Source organism: Trachypithecus francoisi, unplaced genomic scaffold (genome assembly GCF_009764315.1).
Source record: "Trachypithecus francoisi isolate TF-2019V2 unplaced genomic scaffold, Tfra_2.0 Lachesis_group2, whole genome shotgun sequence".
Taxonomy (NCBI): Eukaryota; Metazoa; Chordata; class Mammalia; order Primates; family Cercopithecidae; genus Trachypithecus; species Trachypithecus francoisi.
Window position 1 is genome coordinate 77,742,043 of NW_022681465.1, and position 20,159 is coordinate 77,762,201.

General features: G+C 43.5%; 1 protein-coding gene across 22 annotated transcripts in view; it reads left to right on the forward strand.

Moving 5' to 3' along the window:
- The window catches only part of ZNF131 (zinc finger protein 131), a 115,830-nt gene that overhangs the window by 82,486 nt on the left and 13,185 nt on the right, over positions 1-20,159 (forward strand). For 14 of the 22 annotated variants that reach the window (XM_033179472.1, XM_033179474.1, XM_033179483.1 and 11 more), the window contains one exon: positions 18,065-18,747. In XM_033179472.1, coding sequence (XP_033035363.1) covers positions 18,065-18,747 — 683 coding nt within the window. The remainder of the gene's footprint in view (positions 1-18,064; positions 18,748-20,159) is intronic. The other 8 variants (XM_033179475.1, XM_033179485.1, XM_033179494.1 and 5 more) reach the window with 2 other exon arrangements.

Sequence of the window (20,159 nt, forward strand, 5' to 3'; positions counted from 1 at the left end):
ACTGTGAAAAAATAAAAATTAGCTGGCATTGTTCCATGTAACTGTAGTCCCAGCTACTCAGGAGGCTGAGGTGGTAGGATCGCTTGAGCATGGGAGACTCAGAGGTTGCAGTGAGCCGAGATTGTACCACTGCACTCCAGCCTGGGTGAGAGTAGGACCCTGTCTCAAAAAAAGCAAAAAACTGGGATCCCAATAATACCTAAAATCATCAGTGCTTTTCAGTATAAACACAGTAACGTTGATTTGTTTCTTGAGCCAGATAGGCACGTAATATGTTCTGAAGAGTTCCCTTTGAAAAGAGGAAGACAGTAGTATTATATGTTGGCTGTTTATAATAATGCAATTTTTAAACTTCTACAGGGATGGTTTCTGTTGACTTTTTTCCCTGTTCTAGAGCTGTATTTTACTGTTTATTCGTATATCTTAAAATTTTTTTTTGTTAAAAATTAGATTTTTGGCCTGGGCACGGTGGCTCACACCTGTAATCCCAGTACTTTGGAAGGCCGAGGCGGGTGTATCATGAGGTCAGGAGTTGAAGACCAGCCTGGTGAAGATAGTGAAACCCCATCTCTACTAAAAATACAAAAAAATTAGCCAGGCGTGGTGGCGGGCGCCGTAATCCCAGCTACTTGGGAGACTGAGGCAGAGAATTGCTTGAACTGGGGAGGAGGTGGGTGCAGTGAGCCGAGATCTCGCCACTGTACTCTAGCCTGGGTGACAGAGCGAGACTCCATCTCAAAAAATCGTTTTCAAAATGAAAAAAAAAAAACAAAAATCTTTTTTTTTTTTTTTTTTTTTTAGTTGAAATCTCACTCTGTCGCCCAGGCTGGAGTGCAGTGGCGTGATCTCGGCTCACTGCAACCTCCGCCTCCTGGGTTCAAGCAGTTCTCTGCCTCAGCCTCTCGAGTAGCTGTGATTACAGGCACCTGCCACCAAACCCAGCTAATTTTTTTGTATTTTTAGTAGAGACGGTGTTTCATCATCTTGGCCAGGCTGGTCTTGACCTCCTGACCTCGTGATACGCCCAATTCGATCTCCCAAAGTGCTGGGATTATAGGCATGAGCCATGGCGCCCGGCCAAAAATTGGATATTTTAAAATAGTTGTATTTAAATCCCACCCCCTACCTCCCCACCCCCATTCTCTCTGTCAGACATGATTTGTTTGGGTTTGTTTTTTTGAGGCAGGGTCTTGCTCTGTCACCCAGGCTGGAATGCAGTGGCACAATCTCAGTTCACTGCAGCTTCAACCTCCCGGGCTCAAGAGATCCTCCCACCTTAGCCTCCCAAGTAGCTGGGACCACAGACGCTTGCCACCATGCCCGGCTAATTTTTTGTATTTTTTTTAGAGACAGGGTTTCATCATATTGCCCAGGCTAGTCTTGAACTCCTGGGCTCAAGAGATGTGCCCACCTCAGCCTCCCAGAGTGCTGGGATTATAGGCATGAGCCACCATACTTGGCCAGACATGGTTCCTTTTTTTAATCTTTCAAGCTTTTTTTTTTTTTTTTTTGGAGACGGAGTCTCACTCTGTTACCAGGCTGGAGTGCAATGGCGTGATCTTGGCTCACTGCAGCCTCTGCCTCCCGGGTTCAAGCAATTCTGCTGCCTCAGCCTCCTGAATAGCTGGGACTACAGGCACATGCCACCACACCCAGCTAATGTTTGTATTTTTAGTAGAGACGGGGGTTTCACCATGTTGGCCAGGATGTTCTCAATCTCTTGACCTCATGATCCACCCACCTCTATCTCCCAAAGTGCTGAGATTACAAGCATGAGCCACCGCGCCCAACCTCAAGCTTTTATTTAAGTGCAGTGATCCAGGATGGATTTTAGATCTTGTTGAAAGCAGCCACATCCATGGACTACATCATAGTCCTCAAAAGCAGTGATCTGCTTCTCCACTGTTGCAAGTTTATCATCTTCGACTACACACTGTATTTGAAGTTTCTTAATTTCCTATCCCACTGGAACTAGTTTAGATGAGCCAGACATCGTTTTATTGTTATTACTGGTTTAGCAACTTTCCTGGACTTGTATAATTCCTTTTCTGTAATTCTATACAGTCTGTATTTTGTGTGTATGGCCATTGAAGTCTACATAGGTAGTTCACTGAAGAAAGTGATCATTGGACAGAAATTTTCTTAAATGTCTTAAACCAGTAAGTCTCCACATTTTTGTTGGGGAACTTTTTATAGGGCACACCATCAGTGTCCCATCGAGCAGTTTACAACTACTTTAGCCTTTACTTCCTGTGTTAACAGAACCTCAAGGTCACGTAGAGATGAGAGTTGCTAAGGTCTTTCCTGAACATGTATGCAGCTCTATGCATGTGCATGGCCTTCTAGGTTCTCTGGAATATGTCAGAGCTTTTTTTTTTTGGAGATGGAGTTTCGTGTTGGCATGATCTCGGCTTACCGCAACCTCCACCTACCAGGTTCAAGTGATTCTCCTGCCTCAGCCTCCTGAGTAACTGGGATTACAGGCGCTTGCCACCATGTCCAGCTAATTTTTTTGTGTGTTTTTAGTAGAGTTGGGGTTTCACCATGTTGCCCAAGCTGGTCTTGAACTTCTGACTTCAGGTGATCCACCAGCCTCGACCTTCCAAAGTACTGGGATAACAGGCATGAGCCATCAGAGTCCAGCCTGTCAGAGCTTTTTAAAGCCCCCTATGAACATCTCATTCTCCAGTTTTTCCTTTCAGTTTTTGTTCAGCTTCTTGATGGCCCAAACTTGTAATGCCACCACAGTAGCTGCAATAATAAACAGTTGCCATTGATTGTTTTTTGACAAATGTCTTGTGGTTAGAGCTATTTGAAAAGTGAGCTGGGAGTCAGATCAAATCTCCAAATATTTTATCCTGTCTTAGATTTATCTTTTAAGAAAGTGGCATGTGTAAAGCTCTTAAAACAATACCTGCCACATAATAACATGATTATGTGTATGTTCTTTTCATTTCTTGGAATGCCATCTGTCTGGTTGTTCATTGGCAAAATTTTACTCATCTTTCTGGTCTCAGGTGAGAGCCAGCAACCTGTTCTCTGAAACTTGTCCTCACTGAGCCAAGCAGGTTGACTTAGGTACTTCTATTATTCTGTATTTTTGTTTTACATTTTTCATTAAAACAGTAATCATATTCATGTTCCCACATTTTTCTAGTAGTCTCCAACCTCTCTGAGGCAGGGATTATGTGTTTTTTTCATCTTTAGGAGGCGTTTGGATGGGTTTGAAAAACTACCTCGAAATTACGCCTCTTGGAATACTCAGTTGCCAGGTTTATGTCCTTTTCTTCCCTCATAAGCCTTTAAAATCTCTTTCCTTGCTGTTCAGTTCTGAATACAAGCTGGCTTACCGCACTCTGCAAAACAAAAGCTTGGTAGCAGCACTTTTTCTTGTTCTTTAATTATTCCTGTTTGGGATAGGGATCTGAGTTCAGTAGGTCATACCTATAGTTAAGACAAGCATAAGAAAACTGGTTAAGAAGTAGTTTATAGCCGGGTGCAGTGGCTCACACCTGTAATTCCAGCACTCTGGGAGGCTGAGGCAGGTGGATCACTTGAGGTCAGAAGTTTGAGACCAGCCTGACCAAAATGGTGAAACCTTGTCTTTACTAAAAATACAAAAAATAGCCAGACATGGTGGCATGCACCTGTAATCCCAGTTTTTGGGAGACTGAGGCAGGAGAATCGCTTGAACCCGGGAGGCAGAGGTTGCAGTAAGCCAAGATCGCACCACTGCACTCCAGCCTGAGTGACAGAGTGAGACTCCATCTCAAAACAAACAAACCAAAAAAGAAGTAGTTTACAATTCACCTCAACACTTGTACTTGAAAAGAACAAAAAGAAACCGTACTTTTTCAACATAAGATGCACAATTATTTTCCTTATTTTAATATATTTCAAATAGGAATTCCTTTCAAAAGTGAGTGGCCAGGCAAGAGTTAACAGTTAGTTTCAACTGTTAATAAATTCATGTAGTTATTTGTGTTACTGATACCAGACAAGTTGAGTTTGTCATTTAAAATGTCTTCCAATTGATTATACCATGAGTTGATCCTTAAGTGGAAAGTTATGGTAGAATTGGTATTGGAGTGTTCCTAAGTGGGGTATTAATTTCATATTAATGGAGCAGATATTTATCATCAAAGGAATGACCACAAAAGCAATAACCAAGGGCTTTATGGGACCTTAGGAAGACATGATTTAACAGGCTAAACAATTTAGGAATAAAAATTAATGTAAGGCAATTGTGTAACTATTTTGCAAATACAGAAGGTACGTAAGGTACGCTTGTCAAATATGTATTATGAAATTATTTTTGGAATATAGGATAAACTTTTTGAACGACACGGAAAAAAAAATTAGGACCTCATTTTGCTTTGCTGAAACCACATAATTGTTTACTTAAAACTGTATGGCCGGGCACGGTGGCTCACGCCTGTAATCCGAGCACTTTGGGAGGCCGAGGCGGCTGGATCATGAGGTCAGGAGATCGAGACCATCCTGGCTAACGTGGTGAAATCCTGTCTCTACTACAAATACAAAACAAAATTAGCTGGGCGTGGTGGCAGGCGCCTGTAGTCCCAGCTGCTCAGGAGGCTGAGGCAGGAGAATGGTGTGAACCTGGGAGGCGGAGCTTGTAGTGAGCTGATATTGTGCCACTGCACTCCAGCCTGGGCGATAGAGCGAGACTCTGTCTCAACAACAACAAAAAACAAAACTGTGTATGAGTTGGGCACAGTGGTTCACGCCTATAATCCTAGCACTTTGGGAGGCCGAGGCAGGCAGATCACCTGAGGTCGGGAGCTCGAGACTAGCCTGACCAATATGGTGAAGCCCTGTCTCTACTAAAAATGCAAAATAGCTGGGCGTGGTGGTGTGTGCCTGCAGTGCCATCTACTCAGGAGTCTGAGACGGGAGAATTACTGGAACCCAGGTGGTAGAGGTTGCAGTGAGCCAAGATCACGCCATTGCATTCCAGCCTGGATGACAGAAAGAGACTCTATCTGAAAAAATATATATATATATGTACAGTGATAAAGATACCACCACAATCAAGATCAGGGGAACACTTTTATCATTCTAGAAGCTTGTCTCATGATTCTTTGCAGTTGATCCTGATCTCTAGCCCCAGGCAATCATTGATCTGATTTTTATCACTAGTTTTTCTGTAGTGTACCATACAAAGTTCATATTTGACTTTATTTACCTTAGCAGTGTGTTTTAGAGATTTGTCCAGGTGGTTGTGGGTGTTATTTTGTTCCTTTTCATTGCTGAGTAGTATTCCAAAGGGTGGGTATACTACAATTTGTTTATGTGATGACTTTTGGGTGTTTTTTTTTAGTTTTTGTCTATTAGAATAATGCTGCTGTATACAAATCTTTGAGTGGATATATGCTTTCATTTCTCTTAGTAAACATCTAGAAGTGGAATAGAGTTTAGTTGTTTGGTACGTGTATGTTTAACTTTGGAAAACAGTTTGTCAGTTTTTTAAAAAGTGGTTTTATGACTGGGCACGGTGGTTTATGCCTTTAATCCCAGCACTCTGGGATGCTGAGGTGGGTGGATCGCCTGAGGTCAGCAGTTTGAGACCAGCCTGACCAACATGGTGAAACCCCGTCTCTACTAAAAATACAAAAAAATAGCTGGGTGTGGTGGTGGGCACCTGTAATCCCAGCTACTTGGGAGGCTGAAGCAGGAGAATTGCTTGAACTTGGGAGGCAGAGGTTGCAGTGAGCCGAGATCGTGCCATTGCACTCCAGCCTGAGCGACAAGAGCACTTTTTTTTTTTCTCAAAAAAAAAAGGTTTTTTGTGCTGGGCATGGTGGCTCATGCCTGTAATCCTAGTACTTTGGGAGGCTAAGGCAGGAGCATACCTTGATCCCAGGAGTTCAAGACTAGCCTGGGCAACATGGTGAGACCCTGTCTCTACCAAAAAAAAAAAAAATTTTTTTTTTAACTAGCTAGGTGTGGTGGCACATGCCTGTAGTCTCAGCTACTTGGAGAGCTGAGGTAGGAGGATTGCTTGAGCTCAGGAGATTGAGGCTGCAGTGAGCAGTGATCATGCCGCCGTACTCCAGCCTGTGCAACAGAAGGAGACCCTGTCTCAAAAAAGTGGTTTTATCCATTTACATATTTTTGTGCAACACAACTACTTATGCCCTATCTTCACCAGCACTTGATATTGTCAAGAGTTTTTTAAACTTTAGGTCAGGAGATGGCAAACATTTTATTAAAGGGACATAAATATTTAGACTTAAATGCCATATAGTCTCTGTTGCAGTTATTCAGATCTGCTGTTGTAGCAAGACAGCTATAGACAGTATGTAAATGAATGGATGTAGCTATGTTTTAATAAAACTTTGTTGACATAAAACATGCTACTACTGTTAGACCAGAGTTTACTGATTCCTGCTTTAGTCATTCTAATTGGATATATAGTGGTGTGTTATTGTAGTATTAATATTTTTAAAACTTTAATAAGGTATAATATGTAATAAGCTGCACATATTAAAGTACAGTTTGATGGCTTTTAGCATACATGTACATTCTTGTGAAGCCATTATCACAGAGTGATAAACACACCCATCACTCTTTAGTTGCCTTGTGTAATTTTGTAATCTGTTCCTCTCTTCCTATTCCTATCTTCATCCCTACAATTTTATGTACACGTTAATAGTATGGTAGTGCTTGTCTAATTTCTTTCACTTATCATAATTATTTTGAAATTCATGCTGGGTGTGGTGGCTCACGCCTGTAATCCCAGCACTTTGGCAGGCCGAGGCGGGCAGATCACTTGAGGTCAGGAGTTCAAGACCAGCCTGGCCAACATGGCGCAACCCCATCTCTACAAAAATTAGCTGGGCATAATGGCGAACGCCTGTAATCCCAGCTACTTGGGAGGCTGAGCGGGGAGAATTGCTTGAACTTGGGAGGCAGAGGCTGCAGTGAGCCGAGATCGTGCCGTTGCATCCAGCCTGGGAGACAGCGGGAGAAAAAAAAGACTGGGCATGGTGACTCACACCTATAATCTCAGCACTTTGGGCAGCCGAGGCGGGTGGATCAAAAAAGAAATAAATTCATGTATATTAGTGTGTGTTTAAGTGGTTCATTCCTTTTTCCTGCTAAGTATTCCATTGTATGGCTATATCACAATTTGTTGATTCACCTGTTGACAGACATTTAGGTTGTTTCCAGTGTTTGGCTATTACAAATAAAGTGGCTATGAATGTTTGTGTAGCAAGTTTTTGGACATATGCTTTCATTTTTCTTGGTAGATACCTCTTAGTAGAATCGCTGGCTTGTATGGTAAATATATGCTTAATATTTTAAGATACTGCCAGACTCTTTCAAAAATGGTTGTGCCGTTCTACATTCCATTCTGCAGCCTATGAATGCTCCAGTTTTTCACAGCGTTGTTAATACTTGATATGGTCAGGCTTTTTTATTTTAGCCGAGCTGGTGAGTATATGGTGGTTTAAATTTGCATTTCTCTAATGACTAATGGTGTTGGATAGTTTTTAATGTGCTTTTTTGCCATCTGTATTCCTTGGCAAGGTACCTGATCAGATCTTTTGCCTATTTTTTAAAATGAGGTTATTGTCAAGAACTGGGTGGGGGCAACATTGCGGGGGTCTGAGATTTTATCCTACAAGGTAGTAACTTTTTAACCGACAGTTTCATGGTTGCCGGCAAGAGACATGAGACTCTTGAGTCAGAGAGAAAAGGACTTGATTACTTAGAGCAAAGAAAGCAGCATGAGTTCCATGTTTGTATCAGCTTTTCTTGTTCCCTGTCCCCCTAGTCCACAGGGGTGACACAGTGGCCTAGGCGTGTACTGTGCTCACAGTTGTTTGCATCACAATTGAGGAATTCTGAGCTTTAGGAAACCCAAATCTTTTATAATGAGCTGCAAGCAAACCTGCCTAACCTTTGATGTAGAAGAAACATTATTATACTGGACAATAAATAAACCTCCTTTCCACTCTGGAAGAGGATGGGGGCTCTGTTTTCCAAAGTCCTTTGCTATACAGACAACTTTGAAAAGATAGTCCAAAATAAAAGGCTCTCAGTGTCTTAGTTTATAAGATATGCAGAAACATGAGGATCCATGGAGAGTTGTCTTGTTCCATATCCTTGTTTCTGTATTATCCTGGCTGGTACTGAATTTTCTCCATAAACTCAGCACTTTCTTTAGCCACTCTGAGTAATCTGACCATAGGGACCAGGACCTGGCTGGGTACGGTGGCTCACGCCTGTAATCCCAGCTACTCAGGAGGCTGAGGCAGGAGAATTGCTGAGGCTGCAGTGAACTGAGATCGTGCCATTGCACTCTGGCTTGGGCAACAAGAGTGAAACTCTGTCCCAAAAACAAACAAACAAAAAACACAGGGACCAGGACCTGATCCATTCAGTTTTTCTCATACTGGATTTATTTAAGGATTTATTGAAGTCAACAGAACTTTAAGCAGCAGGATTTGGCCACCCTGCCCTGTTGACCTTAATCATGCACCCACCCCACTAAGGTTCATCTTGGACTCAATCAACTGAACAAATCTCTAGAAAAACAGATGACTTTCTTTTTCAGTTTCTGTATTGACTTTTCCACTTAGCCCTGGGCATTAATCTAAGTATAGCAAGATGTTTTACAGTTACAGTTACAGGCTCCGCATTGTCCCATCGGGAGGATGTCTACTAGGGCAAGTTTATCATTCATGACAAACCTGGCCCCCCAGTGGCTTGAAGCTGACATAAATGACTTCCAGAGCCTAAGCAGTAACAGTGAACACATCAGCTTAAGTCATGCACAATGTCGTACCACTTTTTTAATTGGATTACTCCTACTGTTAGGGAAAACTGCCCACAGGATGTGCATGAATAAGTCAGTTATTACTCTAGGAAGCATCCCTTTGAGAATTTCTAACCAAGAGTATCCTTAAATGAGACCTCCACAGTCACCCAAAGGCTGCTTGATCTTCCTTAAACACTCGATGGTCTCCTATAACCACCTCTTAGGTGTAAGTCATTGTTTTGTTTTGTTTTTTTTGAGATGGAGTCTCGCTCTGTCGCCCAGGCTGGAGTGCAGTGACACAATCTCAGTTTGCTGCAACCTCTGCTTCCTGGGCTCAAGCAGTACTCCTGCCTCAACCTCCCTAGCAGCTGGGATTACAGGCACCTGCCACTGCACCCTGCTAATTTTTGTATTTTTAGCAGAGATGGGGTTTCTCCATGTTGGTCAGATGGGTCTCAAACTCCCGATCTCAGGTGACACATCTGCCTCGGAGTCCCAAAGTGCTGGGATTACGTGTGTGAGCCACCGCGCCTTGCAAGGCATTGTATTTTTTTGAGGCAAGGAAATTAGTACGTGGCTTCCACACAAGCACAGTCCCAGGGGCACATAGGAACCCTGAAAGGAAAGTACTGTTTGCAATTGTTCATGCTTCCAAAGTAGGACCTGCATCAGTGTAGAGGCACAGATTGACATGGCCTCCAATGTAGTCTCCTTTCCCAGTTCAATTAGAATGGTTGAGTCTAGTTCTGGTTTTTGGAGAGACTGTGAGGACAGGACAGTCTTATTTATTTGTTTTTTTTTTGAGATGGAGTCCCGCTCTGTCGCCCAACCTAGAGTGCAGTGACGCGATCTTGGTTCACTGCCTCCGCCTCCCAGGTTCAAGCGATTCTCCTGCCTCAGCCTTCCCAGTAGCTGGGACTACAGGCACGTGCCACCAGGCTGAGCTAACTTTTGTATTTTTAGTAGAGACGGGGTTTCACCATGTTGACCAGGCTAGTCTCGAACTCCTGACCTCAAGTAATCTGCCGGCTTCGGCATCCCAAGGTGCTGGGATTACAGATATGAGCCACCACGCCCAGGCGAGTCTGTCCTATTTATCACAAGCTCCTGAATGCCAGCTGAGTTAAGTAGTAGCTATCCACCTCATGGACTGATCTCAGCTATGAGAATGGTAGTGGAACATGGTGTTTTGCCTCTGACACACAGGAGTCATCCCTAGCTGTTTTTAGAAGACATGTTGGTAAAATTAAGAGAAACAACTTGGCAGGGAATGGCAAACACAGCAGTCAGTTTAAAAATGCTTATAGCCGTTGGAGAGACTTGCAACTGAGCATTTTTCTTAATTTGAAAGGTTCTAGGGGCAGTTCTGAAAGACAAAGTTGGTTTGTTTGTTTTGTTTTTGGAGACAGGGTCTCACTTGTGTCACCCAGGCTGGAGTGCAGTGGTGCAGTCACAGCTCACTGCAGCTATAACTTCCCAGGCTCAAATGATCCTCACACCTCAGCCTCCCAATGGAGCTGCGACTGTAGACATGTGCCGCCATGCCCAGCTAATCTTTTATACTTTTTTGTAGAGATGGGGTCTTAGTATGTTCTCCAGTCTGTTCTTAAACTCCTGGACTCAAACGATCCTCCCGCCTCAGCCTCCCAAAGTGCTGGTATTATAGGTGTGAGCCACCACACCCAGCTTGACAAAGATTATTGTCCCTCCCTGCCCCATATCTTCTGGAGTCATAAGATGTTTCTCTCCCTAGATGTCAAGATTGTCATTCCTCCTTCACCTTTTTTCCAGTCATCCCCTCCTCTTATCCAGACCTTTCATCTGGTATGGTCAGATACAAGAAGGGCAAGGACATTTAAAACTTAGAGACCCATTATGTTTCCCACTTTGGCTCACATGGGCTGTTATAAGTGAGTGTACTTGGCAAGCAGTGAATTCAATCCAAGTGGTCAGTATTCCTATAAAATGATGTCACTCCATTAAGAGAATCCAGATGGCCAAACTAGAATGAAGTTCGAATTTCCTAAGCCTGGTTTTGCGGTACCAGGCTGTTCCAGGATTACTGTTGGGGAAAAGAAAATGTTTAAGAATGTTCAGGACAGGCCAGCCGCGGTGGTTCATGCCTGTAATCCCAGCACTTTGGGAAGCCGAGGCGGGTGGATCCCTAAGGTTAGGAGTTCGAGACCAGCCTGACCAACATGGTGAAATCCTGTCTTTACCAAAAAAAAAAAATTACAAGATTTGCTGGGCATGGTGGCACATGCCTGTAATCTCAGCTACTTAGGAGGCTGAGGCAGGAGAATCACTTGAACCTGGGAGGCGGAGGTTGCAGTAAGCCAAGATCGTGCCATTGCATTCTAGCCTGGGCAACAAAAGCAAAACTCCATCTCAAAAAAAAAAAGGATGTTCAGGATCCCGCTTTTTCAGATTAGGTTTATATTACTTCCCTCGCCTTCTGTCTTCATCATTATCCAGGAAGTAGCCAAGAAGACATGATCCCTTTCTAGGGACAACTAAATTCAATGATCAAACTGCTTTACTCAGATTTTTGGACAAAGAGGATGTGAGGGAAGTAGAGTCAGAAATCATTTTGAGTCAGTGTTTGAGAAAGCTGTTGCCATACTCAACAAGATACTCAGTATCTATGGATGGTAGCATGAAAGGTCCATCATTACCTTGACTGTTAGCCAATTATTGATTAGCTTTTGTGGTCATTTTTGTGTACGTGATAAAGCTGAACCATTATCAGACTGCAGATGGATGGTCTAGAAAGGTGAACATAAGACATAGATTAGTTTCAAGAGCCATAGTGGTGTGGCCAGAACCAGCTGATGAGACTGGAACAGCAACAGTTTAACCTAAAGAAGTGTCAGCATGTCACCATGGCGGGGTGGGGTGGCTCACGCCTGTAATCCCAGCATTTTGGGAGGCTGAGGTGGGCAGATTGCCTGAGGTCAGGAGTTTGAGACCAGTCTGACCAACATAGTGAAATCCTGTTTGTACTAAAAATAAAAAAAAATTAGCCAGGTGTAGTGGCGTGCACCTGTAATCTCAGCTACTTGGGAGGCTGAGGCATAATTGGGTGCCCCAGCCTGGGCGACAGAGCTAGACTCCGTTTCAAAAAAAAAAAAAAGTGTCAGAAATGTCAGCAGGGGTGAAGCACCGCTGACAGCCCTGCATTGGGGTCACAGCTCCAGTATAGTCAGTTTGCAAGGAACAGTCAGAGACAGTGCTCTGTATTATGTGATCCTTCACTATGAGACAAGCAGACCAAGTTGTAACAGGTGTCACAAGTCTGACGCAACAGTGGCAAACTTCTGCATAAGAAACATAGGGTCCTCTAATTTGTGCCCAGTCTCTGATGGTGGTAGATGTGTTACCATATCCAGAATAATGTTGGCTCTAGACTTCGTTAGTGGCAATCTGGGCAGTGTAGGCTTGGTTAGCAGCTTGATTCCAGTTGGTCACATTAGAGAATAGTCCCTTATGCACATCTAAATGAGTGACCCAGATAGTTCCGGCAACAGCTGCTATTTTTTCTACAGTTTTGGCCCCAGAGGCGTGGATGTCTTTAATCTGCCAAGTCTTCCAAGTAGCAGACTAAACAGCTAGACCATTGGCAACAGCGTAAGTGCCAGTAAAAATATAGCAAGGTTAATTTGGGGGAATGTTGACCAGAGTCATGAGGACAGCCTTGAGTTCTGCCCACTGAGCAGAGTGACCATGTCTGCTTTGGGTTTTCATTGTTGGTGCAGAGGCTGAACACTTGCAGCAGCCCAGTGAGCACCATCAAATTTCAGCTTAGCCAAGCCATCAGTGAATTAAGGGCTCCATTAATCTGGTGACTTTGCTTTGGGCAACAGTTGGGCAGCTGCTACTTTTTCATGATGGCCAAGGGATCCACTGCTTTCTTAAGTATACCATTTCTATTTGACAAGTGAAACTTGGTGGACATTTCTCATACCTTGTTAGTCATGAAGTCTGAGTTGACTCACCCCCAGATGGGAATATCAAGCTGGAGAACCTCAAGACCTGCATGGGTGGTTAGGGATTAATTTCAACAAGAGCCCGAAAGCAAGTTAATTTTTTTTTTCTCAAATTTGGTGTACCTTGGGAGCTGCGTCAGGGTTCAGCAAGTCCAAAACCCAAGGAATAACCTTTGGGTAGAGACTGCCTCCTTTTGCCAGAAGCTCTAATCTACAAAAGCATCAGGCTCAGACTAGTAGCTTAAAGGGTTCATTAGTGTTGTGGTGCCCTAAAGGTAGAGAGAATGCACTGCAGTTCGATGGTTAACTTCCAAAGCAGCATGTTGGTTGGAGCCCCACTTAGAGGTTGCTGATTTGCTTGCAGGTTTAGCTGATAGAAAGGAGAAAGTAGAATGCCTAAGTAAGGCACATACTGCCCAGCACTCAGAGAGTCCAATAGGATGCTGGGCTTTATTTTTGTTGGGAGGAAGGTAGGAGAAGAAACAGTTTTTCTTTGTTGGATGGAGTGTTGTGAATCTATCTTTATAAACTTTACCTGATGAGTAGGCCTCTGAAATTTGCTGGGGTTTATCAGCAACCCCTCCTGATGGAGGTGTGATAACATTGCAGTTCAGGGCCTTTGAGACTGAGACTTCTGACTTACCAATCAATAGGTTGAAGCAACAGCAGTATACATAGAATCAGCGGTACCACAAGGTCAGGATAGCTTCCCTTTCCTGCTGTGAACCATGCCCAAACTCCATCAGTTAAAAAATGCAAGTCCATCCTGTCCCCATGGAAAAGTGGTTATGGTGAGTTTGGCACCTTAATCTGAAATAGTCATGGAAGTTTGAGTCCTTCCATTCCTGAGTTTTCCCCAGTATACTTGGATGAGTATATTGCTTTCAGTCCCCTTTGAGAATAGAGAGAATTTCCACTCCTAATTATCTTTCTCCTAAAAGCACTAAGTCAGAGGAGAGCGTAGAGGAGGACGAGATGTGGAGGGAGAAAAGCGACTCTGTGCCAATAAGTAAGGCACATTTACTTTTGGTTTCCAGCAGCACAGAAGCTGTATGTGGCTTGACTAAACAGACCTCCAGTGTTTTAAGCCCACCCAATGACCTCAGTCAGTGTAACGTCATCCCTACTGACACTCATCTGTTTCAGCTTCGGTGATTCCTGAAGAGTACACTCTTCAGTCACTGGCTGGGTGCAGTGGCATACGCCCGTAATCCTAGAACTTTGAGAGGCCAAGGTGGGAGGATCACTTGAGCTCAGGAATTTGAGGCCAGCCTGAGCAACATAGTGAGACCTCGTCTCTCTACCCCCACCAAAAAAAAATTGCACTTTAATTCTGGACATCGCTGCCCTGTTGTTATTCTTTTGCCTGGTTTTAACATAAAGGTTAGGGAGCTTTTCAGCAGCACTGACCATAAGAATTCATATTACTTTGGATCCTTTTCTCATTCCCCAGTGGGAATCTTCATCAGCATTGTAAACCCAATTTTGGACTGGAAGGCTCTATCTATGTAGTATCTTATCTATGGTTTCCCATAGGAGTTTATCTCAAAGACATCTCTCGAAGAGGGCCCTTACAGAAGCCAAGACTTGACTGCAAAAAAAAAACTTGGAGACCTTTTACTGTCCTCTCCAAATAAATCAAAGGTGGGCATGATAAACTGCAGGAAGAACTGAGCCCAAAGCTGGCCCAGGTTTTCACATTCTTCCTTGATAAGTATTATGTTCTCCCCTCATCTCCCATGTGAACCGGCCAAAGCCATGACTCACCTGGCTTCTGCCTATAGCAATCACAAATTTCCCTTCTTTTACATTCATTGTAGGTGCATATTATTGTAACTTGTCTGAAAAGAGGCAGAACCTTCTGTCCCACCCACCCATTCCCAATGTATCTTAGTATGGTTAATCATGGGGCAGACATGGTACCAGATTGATAAAAGAGTCTCTCTTTCTCCCACAGAAGAGTTTGCAATAACCAGGGCACCATTTCAGCAGCTATTCTTGAACTTGCTGCCTAGTACTCTTCCTGCAACCACTTTCCAAGTTTTGCTTCGTTTATAGGTACTTTTGTTTCCTAAAGCTACTACTGTAACAAAGTACCATAAACTGGGTAACTTTAAACAACAGAAACGTATTGTTTCTCAGTTCTGAAGGCTAAATGTCTGAAATCAAGGTGTTCATAGTACCGTGATGCCTCCCAGGACCCTAGAGGGAGCATCCTTTTTGCCTCTTCTAGCTTCTGGCTAAAAGGTGTTTCTTGGCTTATGGTAGCAGAACTCCAATCTCTGCCTTCATCTTCCCATTGCCATCTTCTCTGTCTTCATAATGGCTTTCTCCTGTGTCCTGGTTTCTTCTTCCTTGTAGAGACACTAGTTGTATTGAATTAAGGCTCATCTTAATAACCTCTTTTTTTTTTTTTTGAGACTGAGTTTCACTCTCGTTGCCCAGGCTGGAATGTAATGGTGCCATCTCAGCTCACTGCAGCCTCCAACTCCTGGGTTCAAGTGATTCTCCTGCCTCAGCCTCCCAAGGAACTGGGATTACAGGCATGCACTACCATGCCTGGCTAATTTTGTATTTTTAGTAGAGACAGGGTTTCTCCATGTTGGTCAGGCTGGTCTCAAACTCCCGACCTCAGTTGATCCGCCTGCCTCGGCCTTCCAAAGTGCTGGGATTACAGGCGTGAGCCACCACGCCAGACTTTTTTTTTTTTTTTTTGGAGACAGAGTTTCACTCTTGTTGCCCAGGCTGGAGTACAATGGCGGGATCTTGGTTCACCACAACCTCCGCCTCCCGGATTCAGGCAATTCTCCTGCCTCAGCCTCCCAAATAGCTGGGATTATAGGCATGTGCCACCACGCCGGGCTAGTTTTTGTATTTTTAGTAGAGATGAGGTTTCTCCACGTTGGTCAGGCCGGTTTCGAACTCCCAACCTCAGTTGATCCACCCGCCTCTTCCTCCCAGAGTGCTGGGATTATAGGCATGAGCCACAGTGCCCGGCCAGATGTGCACACTTATTTCCAAATAAGGCCCATTCACAGATATTAGGGGTCAAGACTTCAGCATACCTTTTGTGGAAACACAATTCAACCCATAATAATAGGCAGTAAAGTAGAGGGCCATTTTTTTGCTTTGTTGACTGTACAATGTAGTTAACATGTTTGCTGCTGGTTCCGGTGGATTTCCCTCAAGTCTGATCAGTTGCTCTGTGATGCCTCATCCTTCCGTTTCCAGAAAGCCTTTTTTTCCCCCAGCATCTTATTCGCAATGCCAAAAAACTGGCAAGGGCTATGAGGGATCTGAGATTTTACTCTACTTGCAAGCCTGCAAGTTTTCCTGCCACAGTGTCATGGATGTTGGAAGAAGATACAAGACTTCTGAGTCAGAAAGAAAGGATTTTATTACTCTCTACATAGCAAGCAGTATAAATTTCATTTTTATACCAGTTTTACCTTCTCAAGTCCCCCAAGAGTGACATAGAGTGGCCCAGGCGAATGCATATGATTGATTTCTATAGTAACTGACAGAATCTCCAGCTTAGGAATCCCAACTTTTTTATAGTGGGCTACAAACAATCCTTTTAACCTTTTTCCCAGAGGTGGGTGGGGGGGCATTCTCTTTGTTATATTGAACAATAATCCTGCCCTTTCTTCTACTATACTATACTGCATACATTCTTGAAAAGTCCAAAACAAAAGTTTTCAGTTCACAAGATGTGAGGAAATTGAAGAGACTCAAGGAGAATTGCCTCCCAACAGATGTCGTCTTTTACTGAGTTTATTGAGTTGTGAGAATCCTTTCTTTACTCTAGATATAAGATCTTTAGGTTGGGCACGGTGACTCTTACCTATAATCCCAGCCCTTTGGGAGGCTGAGGTAGGCAGATCACGTGAGGTCAGGAGTTCAAGACCACCCTGGCCGACATGGTGACCCTGTCTGTACTGAAAAATACAAAAATTAGCCTGACATGGTGGCAGGAGCCTGTAATCCCAGCTACTCGGGAGGCTGAGGCAGGAGAACCACTTGAACCTGGGAGGCAGAGGTTGCAGTGAGCTGAGATCGTGCCACTGCACTCCAGTCTGGGCTACAAGTGATACTCCATCTCCAAAAAAAAAAAAAAAAGATATTTGACAGATATATGTTTGCAACTATTTTCCTCTGGTCTGTGGCTTGCTTTTTTGTTAACTGTATTTCAGAGGGCAGTTTTTAATTTTGATGAAATCAATTTTATCAATTTTTGCTGTTTTGATTTCTGTCTTTTGTGTGCTGTTTATGAAATCTTTCAGCTGGGCACAGTAGCTCATATCTGTAATCCTAGCACTCTGGAGGCCAAGGCAGGAGGATCACTTGAGCCCAGACTACCCTGGGTGACATAGTGAGACCTCAATTCTATGAAAAATAAAATTAGCTGAGTGTGATGGCATGCATCTGTAGTCGCAGCTGCTTGAGAGGCTGAGGTGGGAGGATCACTTGAGACCAAGAGGTTGAAGCCACAGTGAGCCAACATCACACCACTGCACTCCATCCTGGGTGAGAGAATGAGAAATCTTCCACTAACCAATGTCACTAAGGTCTTTGTTTTCTTCTAGAAATTTAATAATTCTTAAATTTAGGTCTGTGACCCATTTTGAATCTTTTCATGGATGATATGAGGTAAAAGTTGAGGTTTGTTTTTCCCATGCACATACTTGTTCCAGCACCACTGTTAAATGATTACCTTGGAACTTTTTGTTTGTTTTTGAGACAGAGTTTCGCTGTTGTCACCCAGGCTGGAGTGCAATGGTGCGATCTTGGCTCACCACAATCTCCGCCTCCTGGGTTCAAGCGATTCTCCTACCTCAACCTGCTGAGTAGCTGGAATTACAGGCATGCCACCACATCTGGCTAATTTTGTATTTTTAGTAGAGATGGGGTTTCCCCATGTTGGTCAGGCTGGTCTCGAACTCCCGACCTCAGGTGATCCACCTGCCTTGGCCTCCCAAAGTGTTGCGATTATAGGCATGAGCCACCGCACCTGACTGGCACCTTTTTTCCCCCCCAAAAAAATCAGTTGACTAAGCGTGGGTCAATTTCCATGGACTTTATTCCATTAATCTTCGTGTCTATGCTTTCACCAGTACTATTGTCTTAATTACCGTAGCTTTATAGTAAGTCTTAAAATCAGATAGGATAAGCCCTGCAAGTCTTGTTTTCTAACTGTTTATATAAATTTTATTGCCACTTTATCAGTTTCTTCAAAAAAGCCTGCTGGGATTTTCTTACATTTTTTAAACCCCTATATTATGTATTTCAGGAACAAAGAAAACTCAGCTCCATTAGAGGAAAATACCACAGGAAAAAATGAGGCCAAAAAAAGGAAGATTGCAGAAACTTCAAATGTTATCACTGAGTCATTGCCATCTGCAGAATCAGAACCTGTTGAAATTGAGGTAGAGATTGCCGAAGGCACCATTGAAGTAGAAGATGAAGGCATCGAAACATTAGAGGAAATGGCTTCTGCCAAGCAATCCGTAAAGTACATACAGAGCACAGGTTCCTCTGATGATTCTGCTCTAGCACTGTTGGCAGATATTACCAGCAAGTACCGTCAAGGTGACAGAAAAGGGCAGATAAAAGAAGATGGCTGTCCATCTGACCCCATGAGCAAACAGGTAGAAGGTATTGAAATTGTGGAACTTCAGCTGTCACATGTGAAGGACTTGTTCCATTGTGAGAAATGTAACCGTTCATTTAAATTGTTTTACCATTTTAAGGAACACATGAAATCACACTCCACAGAGAGTTTCAAGTGTGAAATATGCAATAAACGGTATCTTCGAGAGAGCGCATGGAAACAGCACCTAAATTGTTACCACCTTGAAGAAGGTGGAGTCAGTAAGAAGCAAAGAACTGGGAAAAAAATTCATGTATGTCAGTACTGTGAGAAACAGTTTGACCATTTTGGACATTTTAAAGAACATCTTCGAAAACATACAGGTAATTAGCAAATACTTTCTTAAGATATTTTTTTTTCCCACGTGCACTTCAAATTTAAATATATAAGTTCTTTTTTAAAAAATAGTGCCTCAGAAGCCATCTAATGTATTATCTCTAATGTGTAGGCTAAGTACACATTGTTTATAGTATTACATGTTCAAATATTGATGCTTTAAATACAAGTCAGTATCAACTTTGGAAGTAATTGTTATTTTTATGCCTTGCCCAATTTTTGTATTTTTTAAAGAAATAGAGAAAATAGTTTGTGGTTTATTTCCTAAAGATTATAAATAATTAAATCTTATAATGAGACTTTACCATTTCTATTTTTACATTTCTTGTGTTGTGTTACTTAGAGTACATTTATAAGCAATCCCTGACGGTCGGGCGCCATGGCTCATGGCCTGTAATCCCAGCACTTTGGGAGGCTGAGGCAGGTGGATCACCCGAGGTCAGGAGTTTGAGACCAGCCTGGCCAACATGGTGAAACCTCATCTCCACTAAAAATACAAAAATTAGCCAGGCGTGGTGGCGGCCACCTGTAGTCCCAGCTACTCTGGAGGCTGAGGCAGGGGAATCGCTTGAACCTGGGAGGCAGAGCTTGCAGTGAGCCGAGATCGTGCCACTGCACTCCAGCCTGGTCGACAGTGAGACTCCATCTAAAAAAAAAAAAAAGTGGCTGGGCACGGTGGCTCACGCCTGTAATCCCAGCACTTTGGGAGGCTGAGGCAGGTGGATCACCTGAGCTCAGGAGTTCGAGACCAGCCTGGACAACATTGTGGAACCCCGTCTCTACTAAAAATACAAAAAATTAGCTGGGTGTGGTGGCAGGCGCCTGTAATCCCAGCTACTTGGGAGGGCGAGGCAGGAGAATTGCTGGAGCCTGGGAGGCAGAGGTTGCAGTGAGCCAAGATCACAGCATTGTACTCCAGCCTGGGCAACAAGAGCAAAGCTCAAGAAAAAAGAAAAAGAAAAAAAAAATGCAATCCCTGACATGTTTATACTTATTTTCCTTTTTTTTTTTTGGGAGATGGAGTCTCTCTATGTCACCCAAGCTGGAGTGCAGTGGCATCAATCTCGGCTCACTGTAACCTCTGCCTCCTGGGTTTAAGTCATTCTTCTGTCTCAGCCTCCAGAGTAGCTGGGACTACAGGCGAGCACCACCACGCCTGGCTAATTTTTGTATGTTTAGTAGAGACGAGGTTTCACCATGTTGGTCAGGCTGGTCTCAAACTCCAGACCTTGTGATCCGCCCGTCTCAGCCTCCCAGTGCTGGGATTACAGGCATGAGCCACCACATCTGGCCCTTGTTTATACTTTTTAATGTACATTGAATTACCTGCTTTGGCACAGTAGGTAATATATGTCCATCTCTCTCCACCTTTTCAACAGCAAATATGTCGGGACTGGCG